This window comes from Podarcis cretensis, assembly GCF_951804945.1.
Source record: "Podarcis cretensis genome assembly, chromosome: 6".
NCBI lineage: Eukaryota > Metazoa > Chordata > Lepidosauria > Squamata > Lacertidae > Podarcis > Podarcis cretensis.
Genome location: NC_137175.1, coordinates 101,418,120 through 101,435,554, shown reverse-complemented (window position 1 = coordinate 101,435,554; position 17,435 = coordinate 101,418,120). Strand labels below are relative to the sequence as shown.

Here is a 17,435-nt window from a genome sequence, read left to right as displayed (position 1 = left end):
CCTTATTGTTTATTTTTAATCTGTTAAATTTCACCACAGTGCATTAGCACCAATTTAAAAATAGCCACTACACATCTCAAAATGGAAGATAAGTGCTAGGCCATCTGCACCTGTGGAACTAGCATTGTTCTTTCTTCTTTTAAAGTCAGACTTTATGCAGCATGGGGAAATATGAAATAACCACAGTGAGAGCACAGCAAAAACTTAATGATATTGTAAAGTGAGTAAATAAGAGTAACAGTTCTGGAGTATAAACAGCTAGTATGGAAACACCCCAGAAAAAGAAGTTCCACTTTTTGGTGACTCAAGCAAAATGAACACAAAATCATTAAAAATAGAAGTGAACTACTTATTTACTTTGATTGTAAAACATTTGATTTACAGAGCTATGCTTAAAAAACATTCAAGACAGAATAGCCACATATCAGTCTATTGTACAGTAGAGTGGGTAACATAATGCTTAATGATAAAACCTCATTGTTAGTTCAAAAAGTTGCCTTTCTGAGCTAAATTGCATAAGGCTTTTCTGGTACCAAATTGTCAAAAGTTGTCTTTGTCAAAGTCATAGCAGTCACTTGCTTATTTTTTTCCGTGGTTGTTCTCCGAATCCAGAAGTGCAGAGCGAATTCCCAATTTCTTAAGCTCCTCCACTAGGTCCCCGCTTTGATGCATCTGAAGTAGTATATCACAGCCCCCTACAAATTCACCATTCAGGAAGACCTGGGGAATAGTAGGCCAGTTGGAATAGTTTTTGATTCCTGAATCAAAACAGAAAGACAAATTAAACCAAATACATTTGACAACTTATAACAGTGTTTTTGAACTGGCAAGGCAGTTAATACTATACTGGAGAAAAGAAAGGAAGCACACAACCCATAGCCTTTTAGCAAATCTTATTGGCTTTAAGTCTGTATCACCTTCTCTCTTCTCCTCCTCGACTTGGGGCAGGGGACCTGTCCTTTTGCTACTGTGTAAAACACAATTTAAGCTGACAAAACTGACTAATTAAAGACCTGAGGTTTCCAAGCATGGAATTATGGAATAGAATCAGTTCATTCAAATTTAAAAAACGTTGCAGAGCCAATTATTTCAGATTAGAGACAGAAGTACCAAGGAGAAACACAAAACTATACAAGGGCATTTTGGAGCCAGGCAAGTGGAAAGCAGTAGTATATTGTTTAAGCTATATGGGGAACAGAGCAGCATTTCATTCCAACAATGCCATAGCTTGTCCATTGCAATTTGAAATGGGGTTTCCCCACAATCAAATCCAGTACTGTACTTTAGCTACTTACAGAAAACTAGTGTGGTGCTGTAAACAGATAGAATCATAGAGTTGGAAGGGATCCTAAGGGTCATCTAGTCCAGCCCCCTGCACACATAACCCCTTGTACACACAGCAAGTTTCCAAGATTGGTGTTAGGGTATGGAGGATCCAGGATAATCTCATAACATTTGAGAAACACTGGCCTGAGGAATCATCAGTTCAGTTTGATTAATTCCCACAATTTTAAAAAATTGCTAGATTTTTAAAAAAACATTACAATACAGGCAATAACCATTTTGTGTGTGGGTTATGTTCCTGACCCCTGCGCACATCAGTGGAGTGTGCATCAGCCCACTCTGCCCCTCAGTCCACCCTCTTTTCTGCTGCATATTAATTAGGCATGTATAAATCAATCATTGCCTGCAAAACACATGTTGCAGTTTATCCTTCCTCCAAAAAGTAGAGACCCTGGTTCCAGATTCTTTCCAGCCACTTTCCCCCAAGGCAAAAGATTCTGCTCTCACTGCCCCATTTTTCCTCAATTGTCTCTCTACATTCCATGGCTACTTAGCATGTTGAAACAGCCCTGCATTCTTAAATTTACTATTACATTTATATCCCACATTTCCTTTCAAGGAGCTCAAGGTAAAGAACATCATTCACCTCCACATTTTATTTTCACAACCAACCTGTGAGGAAGGTTCAGCCAAGCCTGATTCACACAAGGTCACCTTCATGATTGAGTAGAAATGTTAAACTTAGTCTCCCAGGTCCTAGGCTAACACTCAAAACACTGCATTGGCTCTTGTTTCCTCCGTTAAGACTTTTCTTCTTGCAACTCATTCAAGATTCAAATTATAGCCCTGGTCCCTGGCCAACAGATTCACAGAAACTACATGAAGACTTTCCTAATGCATTAAACAGAAATTTTTGAACAAAGATATAGCACTTCTTGGACCTAACCTTAAATGTATTTGCATATTTAAAAAAAATTAGGATATTTTACTGCTTTTCAACACCTATTTGCTCTGTTTGGCAAATACAAATTCTTTATCTCTGTCCAAATTATTTATCTATTCCCGACAGACATTTGGAGTTGAGGGAGTGGTGCAAGCTCTTGTGTATATTCTAGAAGTGCTCTGAAAAATGATACAATCTCATAACTCTTTAGAAGCCAGGCAAAAACGTTCCTCTTCAACCAGGCCTTTGGGTGATTTATATTCTATAGCCTTTTAAATGTGTTTGTGGGAGGGGGGTGTTATTGTTTTGCTTTGTTTTTAAGTATTTATTTTGTGCTTTTATCCTGTATTTTTATCTTCTGAACCACCCTGAGATCTTCGGATGAAGGGCAGTATATAAATTTAATAAATATTATTAAGAACAACTTATGCAAACCCCAAACTGGAAATCTCAATTTGGTCGCAGGGCCCTCCTGAGTTGCAAAAATAGACTGGCGATCCTACAAGGATCATCCGAGCACTTGCACGGACATCTCCATCCAGCTCTCGAGTTGCGGGGAAGGCAGGACCAAAGAGCAACCGCTTCCCCTCACATTACTCGATAGCAGGAAAGGCCGGTGGAGAGAAGCGCTGGAGCTACGGCAGCCTGGATGGGTCCGTGTGTACACACAGCCTTTCGGGGAACATCAGATTGAAGGGGAGAGGGGAGGGTTGTGCTCTTCTGCCGAAAGAGGCTCAGGGCGCCTGCAGGCAGTGGCACCCAGCAGCACCCACTTTCCCCGTTCTCCTCCTTGGGAAAGACTGGGCGAGGGGTGGCGGGGAGCGAGAACTGGGCCCCACGCCCGGCCACACAGTCGTAACCCGCAGCCACGCTTCCCACCCGCCAGGCCACGGCACAGAAACTTAATGAGGAAGACTCCGTGGAACCACAGCAGGCCCTTCTAAGGAAAGAGGGGCGGGGGGGGGGACCCACTGCTCAGGCCTTGGCAAATGCAGGCGGGCAGCAGCAGCAACGAGGTTTCCCTGCCGCCCCGCAAGCCCGCCTCAGCCCGCCTTCCCCTCAGAGGGGCAGCCTCGCAGGGCGTCGCGGGCGCAGAGGCCCCTCCGCCGAGCCCGCCTACCTTGGCGCAGGCCGGGGTCCTGCAGGACGTCGTAGGCGCGGTAGTCGCTGACGCCGTGCAGGCGCAGGATCTGCACCACAGCGTTGCTGAAGCCGCACTGGGGCTGCGCGGGGCTGCCCTTCATGAACACCACCACCGGGTGAGCGCGCACCAGGCGCCCCACCGCCTCCTTCGACCCGGCGGCCGAAGCGACGCCCTCGCCGCCCTCCGCTTCGCCGCCTCCGGGGCCGGCCTGGCTCAGCGGCCGCGCCAAGAGTGTCGTGGGCCGCGCGCCGCGCCACCGCCGCAGGGCTGCGGGCAGCCGGCAGAAGGACCCGCTCATGGCTGCGGGCTCGCCGGAGGCTCCCTCAGGCGACCTCGCGGCCTAGCCAAAGGGACGCAGGCCACGGTTCCGCTTCTGTCACTCACGCTCGGGCTACCAATAATGTTTAAGCGGGGCTGCCTGCGCTTCCTTAAGCACCGCCCCGTACGCGCCGCGACGGAAAGGCAGGCATTCCTGTCAGTCGAACTCAAGCTACCAATGACTATTGAGGCCAGGCCGGCCGGCCGCTTCCTATTCGTCCCCAGTGGCCAATCGTACCGCACGGGGTCCATTGAATAAAATCTCTCCTGCGGTAGAGGAGCTGTTGCTGCCTCCTATGACTGCGCAAAGGAAGTACCGCGACGCGCTGTACTGTGATTGATGGGGCTTTCTGTCACTTTCCCATGGGAGGCGGGGAAAGTTGGAGTCTTGAAGAAACGAGATTTGCGGCGGCGGCGGCACTTCCGCTTCCGGCGTGGTGGTGGTGTGTTTGTTTTCTGTTTTCCGGCCTCCGAAGCTAAAGGGCTTCAAGGCTAAGCGTCTAGCTGCCTCAGACCCGCCGCCCGCCCGATCAGGCCCCTCGGCGGTTCTCGGGAAGAGCACAGAGAAGAGCAGCCCGGCTCGCGTCCGTCGCATCCTTCGTGGGATCCGCCTCGCTTAGCCCTGCGCCGGGCGAAGAGGCCTGGGGTCGGTCCGAACCCCTCCGCCCCACCCATTGGAAGTCCGAGCAGCCCGAGGTCGGCCGAGATGGGGCCTGTGGGACCAAGGAAACAGCAAGAAGGTATTTGTGCAGCGCTTTCTGTTTAAGGTGCTTCCCGCCCGTCATCCAACCCCGTATTCGTCTACGGCAGCCCACAAGGTTCGTAGGGACATCAGGAGCTGCCTGCTACCGACTTAGACCTTTGGTCCTTTCACCTTCCTCAGTCTGCAAAAAATGTTAGGAATCAAAGGGTAGTAAATGTGCAGAAATAACTACGCTCATTTCCTACTTACTGGCGATCTGTATTCTAGACTTCAAAGGGGCAGCCTCAAGGAATTATAAGCTCCTTATCAATGTAACTATCGGCCCTGCATGAGCATTAAAATTTGGGGGTAAAGATGAATGACTATATAGTATGTGGGACTGCTTGGGGACTCGCCCTCCTTCAAAAACTTAGCGAAAATCCAAGAGGTGACATGGAAGGCAATTTTTGGGTGGTGATGTGCCCATTAGACTTTATCAGAGTGACCCATCTTTATCTCTGATATGATGGATGGGATGTGGGGAAAGATTTGTCTTTCATATGTGGTGGTGTTGCAGATAAATTGGACACTTCTAGATCCAGGTTTTCACCACTCTTGCTGACATCACAGGTTAATCTCTCCATCCAGAACCAGGTCTTGCTTTACTGTCATATGAACCCCTTGGTACAATTCAACAGCATGTGCTTAATTTGCTCTTTGTCAGAAGTGTGTAGTGCTTTCTGAACATCTAAGGTAAAGGGACCCCGACCATTAGGTTCAGTCGTAACCGACTCTGCTCTGGTCAGACCTCACCTGGAGTACTGTGTCCAGTTCTGGGCACCACAGTTCAAGAAGGAGACTGACAAACTGGAACGTGTCCAGAGGAGGGCAACCAAAATGGTCAAAGGCCTGGAAATGATGCCTTATGAGGAACAGCTAAGGGAGCTGGGCATGTTTAGCCTGGAGAAGAGGAGGTTAAGGGGTGATATGATAGCCATGTTCAAATATATAAAAGGATGTCACATAGAGGAGGGAGAAAGGTTGTTTTCTGCTGCTCCAGAGAAGCGGACACGGAGCAGTGGTTCCAAACTACAAGAAAAAAGATTCCACCTAAACATTAGGAAGAACTTCCTGACAGTAAGAGCTGTTGGACAGTGGAATTTGCTGCCAAGGAGTGTGGTGGAGTCTCCTTCTTTGGAGGTCTTTAAGCAGAGGCTTGACAACCATATGTCAGGAGTGCTCTGATGGTGCTTCCTGCTTGGCAGGGGGTTGGACTCGATGGCCCTTGTGGTCTCTTCCAACTCTATGATTCTATGACTCTGGAGTTGCGGCGCTCATCTCGCTTTATTGGCCAAGGGAGCCGGCGTACAGCTTCTGGGTCATGTGGCCAGCATGACTAAGCTGCTTCTGGCGAACCAGAGCAGCATACGGAAACGCTGTTTATCTTCCCGCCAGAGCGGTACCTATTTATCTACTTGTACTTTTTGGTGTGCTTTCGAACTGCTAGCTTGGCAGGAGCAGGGACCGAGCAACGGGAACTCACCCCGTTGCGGGGATTCGAACCACCGACCTTCTGATCGGCAAGCCCTAGGCTCTGTGGTTGAACCCACAGCGCCACCCATTTGCCACGCTAGGGTTGTTCAAAGTACCTACAGTATGGTACTCATTCTTATGCTTTGTAAATAAGCAGATGTAAATTTGTCTTCTGGTCATCTCCCTGGAGAGGACTAATCTTCTCAAGAAATAACATGAGTTAAAACAGTTTGTTTACATATGTATGTACAGTGGTACCTCGGCCTACAGACGCTTCAGATTACAGACTCCACTAACCCAGAAATAGTACCTCGGGTTAAGAACTTTGCTTCAGGATGAGAACAGAAATCGTGCGGTGGCGGGAGGCCCTGTTAACTAAAGTGGTATCTCAGGTTAAGAACAGTTTGAGGTTAAGAACAGAACGAATTAAGTTCGTAACCTGAGGTACCACTGTATGGGGTATTTTTTATTTCCTGTGTGTATTTGACTGCTAAACCAATAAAAATTACCTAACTAGTAATTAGTTTCAAACTGCCATTTTCCATTGAAGTTCCTTGCTCAAGAGATTACTACATCTAGGTCAATAATATAGTGATCTTCTCAGCTAAAAAGGTAAAGGTATCACTGACCGTTAGCTCCAGTCGCAGACGACTCTGGGGTTGCGCACTCATCTCGCTCTATAGGCCAAGGGAGCCGGCGTTTGTTCGTAGACAGCTTCTAGGTCATGTGGCCAGCATGACTATAAGCCACTTCTGGGGAACCAGAGCAGCGCATGGAAATGCAGTTTACCTTCCCACCAGAGCAGTACCTATTTATCTACTTGCATTTGACGTACTTTTGAACTGCTAGGTGGGCAGGAGCTGGGACCGAACAACAGGAGCTCACCCTGTCGTGGGGATTCAAATTGCCAACCTTCCGATCAGCAAGCTCTAGGCTCAGTGGCTATTGACTATTATAGTTTGTCGTTGTCGTTGTTTGTGTTGCTCATGGATGCTCCATGACTGCTGGGAGGAGTACAGAAAGAAGAAATACCATGGTGTATCTGCAGCAGCGCAACCGGACGCCTTCATCTGCCCCAACTGTAACAAAACTTTTCTCTCCCACATCTGACCTTTAAAGCCCTAAACGGCCTCGGTCCACTATACCTGAAGGAGCGTCTCCGCCTCCATCATTCTGCCCGGACCCTGAGGTCCAGTGCCGAGGGCCTTCTGGCTGTTCCCTCCCTGTGAGAAGTGAGGTTACAGGGAACTCAGGCAGAGGGCCTTCTCGGTTGTGGCGCCCTCCCTGTGGAACTCCCTCCCATCAGATGTCAAAGAGAAAAACAACTACCAGACTCTTAGAAGACCTCTGAAGACAGCCCTGTTTAGGGAAGCTTTTAATGTTTAATAGACTATTGTATTTTAATATTCTGTTGGAAGCTGCCCAGAGGGGCTGGGGAAACCCAGCCAGATGGACAGGGTATAAATATTATATTATTATTATTATTATTATTATTATTATTATTATTATTATTATCATCATTATTATCATCATCATCAGACCCTATAGTCACAGCAGACGCTGCAACCGTCCAACAGTTGACCTCACTCTCAAAGGCACACTCCTCCATTGTCTCCTGAGACAGATGGATGCCCACAACCTGTTGTTATTTGCATTGCGCATGCATAATGCCTTAAGTTCAAATTAATCTCTGGCGCTGATCAGTTTTGTAGAGCAATATTGGTAGCTAACATTCCACAGCCCCTTTGGTAAATGGAAACTCAAGAATTTGTTGCACCATGCACTCAGGTTATCTTTTCTCTTTGGCAGCCTGCAAGCCTTTTGGATTATATAATAAATCAGAGTTGGAAGGGACCCTAAGGATCATCTACTCCCTGCAATGCAAGAATATGCAGCTATCCCACACAGAAATAAAACTTGCAAACCTTGGCATTATCAGCATCACACTTAAACCAACTGAGCTATCCAGGTGTTGCTTTTTTCTTTTGTTTTTTTATTGGGTTTTATAAACAAGAATATCGTTATACAAATAAGTATACCAAGTTTCCTCATGTCATTTGTATATCACAAAAAATAGCATAATAAATGTGGATAAATATCTACAACATATGTTGCATTATTAGTGGTCAATGTATAAGTTCTTGGTTTATGAATTGGTTTAAACAATTAGGAAGGAGAAGAAAAGGGGGGAGGAGAGTGCCAAGTGGGATTGAGTTGGGTGATTATGCTTCTATTACTCAGTGTGTCTGAGGGGTGGTGTCAGCATTACCGTATTTTCCCCTCTATAACACGCAGATTTTTTCTCCTAAAAAGGAAGGGGAAATGTCTGTGTGTGTTATAGAGCGAATGTGTGGTCCCTGGAGCCGAAAAATCAGGCAAAAATCAAATCGCGGCGCTTCACGGAGAAGGGAAACCTGAAAAGAGGAAGCGGCTGCTTTCCTGCATTCTGCCTCAGGGTCTTACTGCCCACCCTCCTCTGTTTCGTTGCTGTGTTTGCTGAAACGGAACAAAGAGCAGGGAAAGCCCCTCCCCTCCAGGCAAGCAGAGAGGAATTCCTCTCTGTGCTCCGGTGCTGCTGGGGGAGAGGGAGAGAGAGGGGGGAGGGAGAGAGAGAGGGGGAGGGAGGGAGGGGGAGGGGGGGGGAGAGAGAGAGAGATGGCTGGCTTGGGTGGGGGGAAACTTTTGCCTTTTTTTCCTCCAACCCGTTAAATCCCTCTCCTGCATTCTTAGCCAGCTGCTTCTCTGCACACCCCTCTAATGTCCCTTCTTTGTTTTTCCTTCGCTCCCCACTTAAAATGTGGTTACAAAGCATAGATCCACATGGATCCTCAGGATCTTTGCATTGGGTCACCCCAAATTCACCATCAGATCACATAGCATGTCCATGGCTACAGCCTGCCCCCCCAAAATCACGCACCCACTGTTGCCTGGGGCTGCAATGGTGCAAAAACGTGGTTACAAAGCATAGATCCACATGGATCCTCAGGATCTTTGCATTGGGTCACCCCAAATTCACCATCAGATCACATAGCATGTCCATGGCTACAGCCTGCACCAAAAAAATCACGCACCCACTGTTGCCTGGGGCTGCAGTGGTGCAAAAATGTGGTTACAAAGCATGGATCCACAGGGATTCTCAGGATCTTTGCATTGGGTCACCCCAAATTCACCATCAGATCACATAGCATGTCCATGGCTACAGCCTGCCCCCAAAAAATCACGCCCCCACTGTTGCCTGGGGCTGCAATGGTGCAAAAATGTGGTTACAAAGCATGGATCCACAGGGATTCTCAGGATCTTTGCATTGGGTCACCCCAAATTCACCATCAGATCACATAGCATGTCCATGGCTACAGCCTGCACCAAAAAAATCACGCACCCACTGTTGCCTGGGGCTGCAGTGGTGCAAAAACGTGGTTACAAAGCATGGATCCACAGGAATTCTCAGGATTTTGGCATTGGGTCACCCCAAATTCACCATCAGATCACATGTCTGTGGCCACAGCATGAAGCCCAAAAATGATACATCCACTGTTTCATTCAGAATGTTTTTTCCCTTGTTTTCCTCCTCTAAAAACGATGTGCGTGTTATGGTCAGGTGCGTGTTATAGAGCGAAAAATACGGACTTGCTATTCAATTGTTGTATTTCCTTGGCGGTGAGAGATGTTGGGTGTGGCTTAGGGTGTGGTTGGTTGGCTGTAGTGAGATTTGTTTTTGTGTGTGAGCTGTGAGTGAGTGTATTTTTTAATCAGGTTAGCCAGATTGATTTGTATGCTGTTGGGGGATTTTTGTTGTTGGGGTGAAGGCATCTTCTTCTATTTGTCCCTGTGTCAGTTTCAGTTTATTGGTTAGTTTTTCTAAGAAGGCTGTTTCCCATACTATTTGATACCATTGGTCCATGCTTACTCTTGACAGGTCTCTCCAGTGTCTGGCTATCATGTTTCTGGCTGCTTCTGGCTGCTTCTGGCTGCTGAGAGTAGGTGGGTTATGAGCTCTTTGTGGTATGAGTGGGCATTACTTGTTTAGTTATTGTTTAGTTAATACTTGTTTAGTTATTTTGTATATTTCTTGTGTGACTGCTGTCCAGAAGAGTTGGTTAATCTCATAGCCTATGTCATCCTCCCATTGTTTTTTGATTACGTCAAGGGGGTTTGTGGGGTTTTGGAGCAGTATTTTGTATATTGTGGATACCAGCCCTTTGCCATGTCCCTTTGTTGTTAGGAGGAGGTTTTTGAAGGTTGTCAAGGGCCTAGTTGCTGCTGATTTTACAATTGGGTTGCTTAGGAGGGCATGTAATTGGTGGTGTGTTAGCCAGGGCATCTGGGTATGCCCTAGTTTGTCTTTTATTTCTTGTTTTGATATGGATTTGTTGTTTTCGTAGAAGTCTGCTAGGAGGTATAAGCCTTTGGCCTGCCAGGTTTTTATCTGAAGGTTTTGTTCTGCGTGGTGGAATAGTGGGTGGTGTGCCAGGGGTATTAGTGGGGATGGGGTTGGGGACAATTTACCTACTTATTCTTTCCATGCTTTAAGCATGGTCTGTGTAAACCTGTTTAGTGTTGTGGGAATTCCCTTATTTTGTTTGAGAGGAATGGGTATGCTGTGGTGGGGGTATTTTCAGTTGTGTCTCTCTCCAAGTGTACCCATTGTTTCATCTCGTCTTCTAGAATATATGGGATTATGTGGCATACTTAGTTGGCGGTGTAATATGATTCTATGTTGGGGATTCCCCATCTTCCTTCTGAGGAGGGGAAGTGCAGGTATTTGGGGCTTATTCTTGGTTTATTATGTGAGAATATAAATACCGTATTTTTTGCTCTATAAGACTCACTTTTTCCCTCCTAAAAAGTAAGGGGAAATGTGTGTGCATCTTATGGAGCGAATGCAGGCTGCGCAGCTATCCCAGAAGCCAGAACAGCAAGAGGGATTGCTGCTTTCACTGCGCAGCGATCCCTCTTGCTGTTCTGGCTTCTGAGATTCAGAATATTTTTTTTCTTGTTTTCCTCCTCCAAAAACTAGGTCATCTTGTGGTTTGGTGCGTCTTAGAGTGAAAAATAGGGCACGTGTATTTTTTTCTGCCATTTGTGAAGTTGGGCTGGGGGAATTCAGATTAGGAGAGTTTGGAACAGGTAGGTTGATTTGGGAGGGTGATCATTTTGATCATGACGTTTGTCTGAGAGAATGAAGCTGGTATTGTTCCATCTCTTCAGGTCTTAGTTGATTTGTCGCCACAAGGGGTTGTGGTTGTGGAGGTATAATTTGTTGAGGTTTCTGGTTATTTGTACCCCATGGTATCTGAACTTGGTGCGGGAAAGTTTTATCTTAGTGATGTTTGTGAATTCTTTTTGGGTATGGGGGGGGGTGTTGAAGCACATAGCCTCAGACTTTGCAAAGTTTACCTGTAGGTCTGACACTGTTGCAAATGTGTTGAGTTCCCTAATTATGGATGGGTAGGCAAACTAAGGCCCAGGGGCCATATCCGGCCCAATCACCTTCTAAATCTGGCCCGTGGACGGTCCGGGTATCAGCGTGTTTTTACGTGAGTAGAATGTGTCCTTTTATTTAAAATGCATCTCTGGGTTATTTGTGGGGCCTGCCTGGTGTTTTTACATGAGTAGAATGTGTGCTTTTATTTAAAATGCATCTCTGGGTTATTTGTGGGGCATAGGAATTTGTTAATTCCCCCCTTCAAAATATAGTCTGGCCCCCACAAGGTCTGAGGGACAATGGACCGGCCCCCTGCTGAAAAAGTTTTCTGACCCCTGGTTTAGGGGGTCTGGTGTTGTGACCATTAGGTCTTCTGCAAAGAGCCCCAATTTATAGGTTCTGCCTTTTATTTCAGGTGTTGCTTTTGTAATTGAACAAAATTACCTCTTCACTGAGCATATCAATGGCTACATTTGACATTGACCTTGAATTCCTGCCTGAAACCGACTGCAATAAGCTGTCAATGAGCTGACTCATTGGAATGGAAGTTAGTAAAGAAAGGCCAAATTCTCAAAAAGGCAAGTACTTCCCATCTTAGTTAATATTAATGGAAATGTGTTCAGTTGAATTTAATAGAACTGGGACATAATATGAAACTAGTCTGGGAAGATCAGTATTGCTGATCATTCCAATTGCTAAATGGAGCCTCCAGGACCAGAGCTGGTATTATTTGGCATGCTAATTGCTAGGAGTGGGGAACAAAATTCAGAGAATGGCTGGTTCATATTCACCTATGGGCTGTGCAGAAGCATATGGCTGTCTGCTGTTGAAAACCATCAGCAATGAACATTTACTAAGTGTTTTGAATAAATTGTAGAAAGGTACCCATGTTGGCTGACCACAGAGAAAGCAACACTATTGTGCTTCTTTAAAGACTAGTGCATGTGTAGTTTAAACTTGTAGGCACGGGCCTCCTTCAGAAGCATTGGTACGGGCTCCTACCAAAACACACCACAATGCATTTGTTGGTTCTGAAGGTATCACAAGACTCACTTTCATGGCATGCCAAGCTTATCCATTCATTGCAGTAAATCTGCAGCCTTGGAATTGCCCTTAGTTGCTCTTGTACTCTGGGCATATTGGCTTTGCAGAAAGAATATCTGACTGAGGAAGCCGAGGCAGGACTGTAAAAAGTAGCATCCGCTCCATGTGCAATGTTCCTCTGACATATGCAGTACTGTTGCCACGGAGATAATGATTGTCCTAGTGTCATTATCCATCTATCAACAGTAAGAGTGAATTTGCTGTATGATATTGTTCAGCAAATGGAGCATTTCTGCTGAACACTAAAAACTGCTACATATTTGAGTAGGTTCTCTAAAACCAATTGGAGCATTATATGTTTCATGTTCTGAAAATACCAAAATCACTAACAATTGCCCTTTGTATGTTTTGCTTTTTAGGTTAAGTGACTCAAATCTTTCACTTCCAAACCAGACCTGAAAATTATATGCCACAAATGCAACTGGTCAGGAACACTGTTAAAATTCTTAAATGTACTACAGCTCGTTGCCATTTCCTGCCTTGAAAATTCAGCACCACGGGGGCCGAGGTGTTCAATGGGGACTTATTCTAAAGTGTGCAGAGGATGGCAATCTTAATGTCTCTTGCTAGTGAGATGGTGTGTGGTAGCTTTACAAACTCAACTACTCATAGATGCTGCATAAACTACAAAGCAGATTTATAAATAACTATGACAGGAGACCACATGGTCAAATGTACTAAACACCAGCTTTTCTGGTGTGGGTGCCCAAGCTGTCTTCCCACCTGCCAAATTTATCTCCCCCCTGCAAAGTTTGCTGAGAGGCAATAGTTTGTTTGTTTTTTGTTCTTGTTTTTATTATGTATTTTTATGCTGTGAACCACCCTGAGATCTTCACATGAAGGGTGATATACAATCTATTTCTATGATGATGATGATGATGATGATGATGATGATGATGATGATAAGGACACATGTTGAAAGTTGCCATCCTGTGCCTTCCTCCTCATAAAGTCCACATGCCTCAAAGAGTTGTTTAGCAGGCTGAAAAGACTATGCTCTCCTGTGTGCACACTTGCACACACGTGAACTACACCATTGGCACATGGACCCCAACTGCCCCCCCCCCACTGGACTGGATGTAGCCATTGGATGCAAAAAGTTTGCCTACTCTTGCTTTAGCTACTGGTTTATGCATTTTTCCAATTATAAGTTGACCAGTAACCTGATGACTGTGAGTAGTATTATCAAATTGAAAATAGAATTTTATTTGATCATAATTTGTATGCTACTTAATTGTAAAAACTGCTACGTTGGGTTTACAGAGAATCTAAAATGTACACAAAAATGAACAATAAAAGTCAAGTTTAATGTAAGTTTACCTTAAACTCAAAATATAAATAAAATAAGCAGTTTAAAATATACATCATAAAATAAAATTGCACATTACACAGTATACACAGTAACTTTACATATTTGGATAGGTTCATCTAAACACATGTATTTAACTGGTGTTGAAAACAGTTATAGCAAAGGAACCTGATGAATGTAAATGGTATGAAAGTTCCAAATCGATTTCTACATTTCACGTTCTGGCACCAGCTATTTTATACCCATCTACCATTTTAATTAAAGAACATATAGAAAACAGTGCTTTTATAATGCCTGTAACATGCACACTGTTATAGAATGCAAAGCAGGTCATTGCAGGGAGAGGGGGAGTGATGCCTCCTTCCACAAGTAGAGTTTTATGAAACGGCTGTACACAAAAATTATATAAAATCGACTGAAAATATATCTAAAGTAAGGTTGACTTCTTTTTAGAGTAGATTAAGTTTATACCCTGCTTTTCTGTTAAAATTGTCAAAGCAAGCTAACACTGAAAGCACAGTATAAAAGCATTAGAAGTACCGTATTTTTCGCCCTATAGGACGCACTTTTCCCCCTCCAAAAATGAAGGGGAAATGTGTGTGCGTCCTATGGGGCGAATGCCGGCTCCTTGGCTTCAGCGATAGCAATGCGAAGCCTAGGAAGCCTGCGCTCCAGAGGCTTCGCGTTGCTTTCACTGAAGTCAAGAGAGTCTGCTCTTTGAGGCTGGCGGTGGGGGAAAGCAGCGCTTCCCCCCATCGCCAGCCCCAGAGGATTGGAGGGCAGTGGGAAGGCGCACAACGCCTTCCCGCTACTCTCCGACCTGGCTTTGAGGCTGGCGGTGGGGGAAAGCAGCGCTTCCGCCCATCGCCAGCACCACAAGCTGGGTCGAAAAGCCCGCAGGAGCCGCCAGCCTTTAAAGAGCGTGTGGCTTTTGCCTGCTTTTCCCCAAGGAGGGAGAAGGGACTGACTGGCCGAGTCCGTCCCTTCTCCCTCCTGTGGGCTTTTGCGGGAGATGGGGGAATTCCCCCACCTCCCGCAAAAGCCGCACGCTCTTTAAAGGGGCTGTGCGGCTTCTGCGGGCTTTTCTACGAGGTGGGAGAATTCCCCCACCTCGTAGAAAAGCCCGCAGGAGCCGCCCAGCCTTTAAAGAGCACACTGCTCTTGGGGGCTTTTCCCCGAGGAGGGAGAAGGGACTGACTGGCCATTTCAGTCCCTTCTCCCTCCTGGTCGAAAAGCCCGCAGGAGTCGCGTGCGGCTCCTGTGGGCTTTTGTGGGAGGTGGGGGAATTCCGCCACCTCCCGCAAAAGCAGGAAGGAGGTCTTGGAGTAGCGCACAGGCTGCATGCAACCTGTCCGCTGCTCCCAGAGCTGCGGGGGGGGGGGGTATTTTTTCCTTGATTTCCCCCCTGAAAACTAGGTGCGCCCTATGGGCCGGAAAATACGGTACATATTTAGCGTGACAGTATAAAGGATAATATTTTCCAGCTGCTGCTGCTCAATGTTGTTTCCAGAGCAGAATTTCTGGGGGTTGGACTTTGATCTCCAAAACACCATCCTCTTGGGAGCCATCAGAAAGCAATCTACAGTGGTGCCTCGCAAGACGAAATTAATTCGTTCTGCGAGTTGTTTCATTTTGCGATATTTTTCGTCTTGCGAAGCACGGATCCTGTGCTGAATTTCTTCCTCAGTCGCTCAGGCTCCCCCCTTGCTTTCAACCAGCCACCATGACCGTCAAGTTGCGCTCGGACTTCTACGTAGGCAAAAAGTCCACCGCGCTGCTGGCGCTACTCTTGGCCGCGCTGCTCTTGGCGCTGCTGGTGCTGGCTATCCTGTACGGGCGCTGCGCGCAGGATTTGGAAGGGAGAGGCGACGAGGCGGAGGCGGCAGTGCCCACAAACGAGGCTCCCGCCAGCGCCGACTCATCCGCGCGGCCGCCCGGTGCCTGGGACGTAAGAAAAAGGAAACAAACTCGCAAGACGTTTTCATCTTGCGAAGCAAGCCCATAGGGAAAATCGTCTTGCGAAGCAACTCAAAAATCGAAAAACCCTTTCGTCTTGCGCGTTTTTCGTCTTACGAGGCATTCGTCTTGCGAGGTACCACTGTATGGGTTTTTTTTCCTAATTTATATTATGATGCTTAGAACCGGATAATGCAAGACACTGGAGAATGCCAAAAAATTATTACTACTACTATTTGAATGAGAAAGTGAAATATGAATATGCAGTCACAACTTATTTAAAAGGCAGAAGATAGTGCAAATTGTACTTAAAATTTGTTTACATGCATTTTATATTTGGAAAACAAAAGCACATTTGCTACATTTGTTATCTTTTTATATGCAAACATTGTATATAATAGAAATGTAAGAATCATTGCATTGGAGGATTTGCATTGCCACATTGCCATCCTGGATTTGCATAAAGTCATGGCAGGGGAGGGTGGGAGCACTGAGACATAAAAAGGGGACATTTTAAACAATGGTAGAAGTCTAAGTAGAGCAAGCAGGGGTAACACTGAGGAGAGGAAGTGACTGTTTAAAATAAGGTTTGAGTACAACAAGAAGGAAGTTAGGAATGTTAGCTTTTTGGAGTTAGCGTCTGTTTTGAACCCATCTCTTTAATTTCTTGTTAGAACTTTTAAAAAACCCCTCAGTGTTCCACCATCCTTGCTTTACTCAAACCTTTCCTGCTGTTTAAAACTGCCATTTCTCCTTTCAATGTTACTACATAATTTATGTGGAAATGGTTTAATTTGGTTGCATACTTTTTGATGTTTTGTTTATGACCACTTTTGTTATGTTTGCAATTTATATTTTTTCATGTTGTAAGCCGCCTTAAACATGATTTGAACTAGGAAAAGGTGAAACAAATAAAATTATGTATGGCCATTACTGCTTTATTCAAACTTCTGCCATTGTTTAAAACAACCACTTTCCCCCTCTCACCGTACGACCATTCTTGCTGTACTCAAACATCTCTCTCTGCCATTGCTCAACTGCCTTGTGTGAGATAAAGGATGCAGAGGCCGCAAATATTCCATAATACCTTCCCACAATGTATTTCACTTCTTGTACAATGTGGTGTGCTCAACATTAAGTGCAAGATTCAATGTAGTAATTTACAGCAGAAGAGATATTTTGTGAGCAGGCAAACCACCCACATGTGTGCAGCACCCCCCAACTGATCTTAACTGAAGAAGCTAACTGGGAGGCTTGCTCTTAAGATTCCATTCATCTTAAAGATGGAATAACATATCATGGGTGCATGCAAAGGGGGATGCAGAATAGGAGAGAAGCTAAGGTGTGGATATGGGGGTGATCTGTGCAAGTATTGTTGGCATCCGACTTGTCTCAAGAAACAATGAAATGCATCTCTGGGGGTGAAGTCAAACCACTGTGTTAGCAGCATTGAAGTGAGCTCCCTGTGACACAAACCTGGACTGTGTATGGAGGTTCTGTGCTGTCCAGACAAGACCCCACCCCTTGGCCTTGCTGATATGGTCCAAAGGAAAGCAGAGCAATACATTTGGCACCAGTTCAGCTGCAGGTGATGTCAGATGCGTACCATTTTCATCTAATCATTTTAGGGACTCTACTCCGGATTCGTATAGGGTTTACTTCTGAGTCTTTACTTCTCCTGAAGATATCCCACAAGGCAGCGGAGGTTTAGGATCAATTTCCTTCTAGATGGGCTAC

General features: G+C 45.7%; 1 protein-coding gene and 1 long non-coding RNA gene across 2 annotated transcripts; one reads left to right on the top strand and one right to left on the bottom strand.

The window, feature by feature from the left end:
- Positions 1 to 328: 328 nt before the first annotated feature.
- Positions 329 to 3,719, bottom strand: GLRX5 (glutaredoxin 5). Its single transcript, XM_079981800.1, has 2 exons — positions 3,348 to 3,719; positions 329 to 758 (listed from the first exon to the last, which is right to left on the bottom strand). Exons 1-2 carry the CDS (start codon positions 3,667 to 3,669, stop codon positions 580 to 582), a joined length of 501 nt encoding a protein of 166 aa, XP_079837926.1. The 5' UTR covers positions 3,670 to 3,719; the 3' UTR covers positions 329 to 579.
- A 118-nt stretch (positions 3,720 to 3,837) lies between these two features.
- LOC307218899 lies at positions 3,838 to 16,631 on the top strand. Its single transcript, XR_013840093.1, has 3 exons — positions 3,838 to 4,429; positions 11,745 to 11,907; positions 12,793 to 16,631. It is a non-coding gene; the product is annotated as an uncharacterized lncRNA (long non-coding RNA).
- Positions 16,632 to 17,435: the final 804 nt, after the last annotated feature.

What these genes read in the sequence shown, in the direction of transcription:
- GLRX5 (XM_079981800.1), bottom strand. Translation starts at nt 3,669, where the DNA reads ATGAGCGGGTCCTTCTGCCGGCTGCCCGCAGCCCTGCGGCGGTGGCGC. An exon ending in GGACCCCGGCCTGCGCCAAG is followed by an intron (nt 759 to 3,347) that starts GTAGGCGGGCTC and finishes GTTTTGATTCAG; the next exon opens with GAATCAAAAACTATTCCAAC.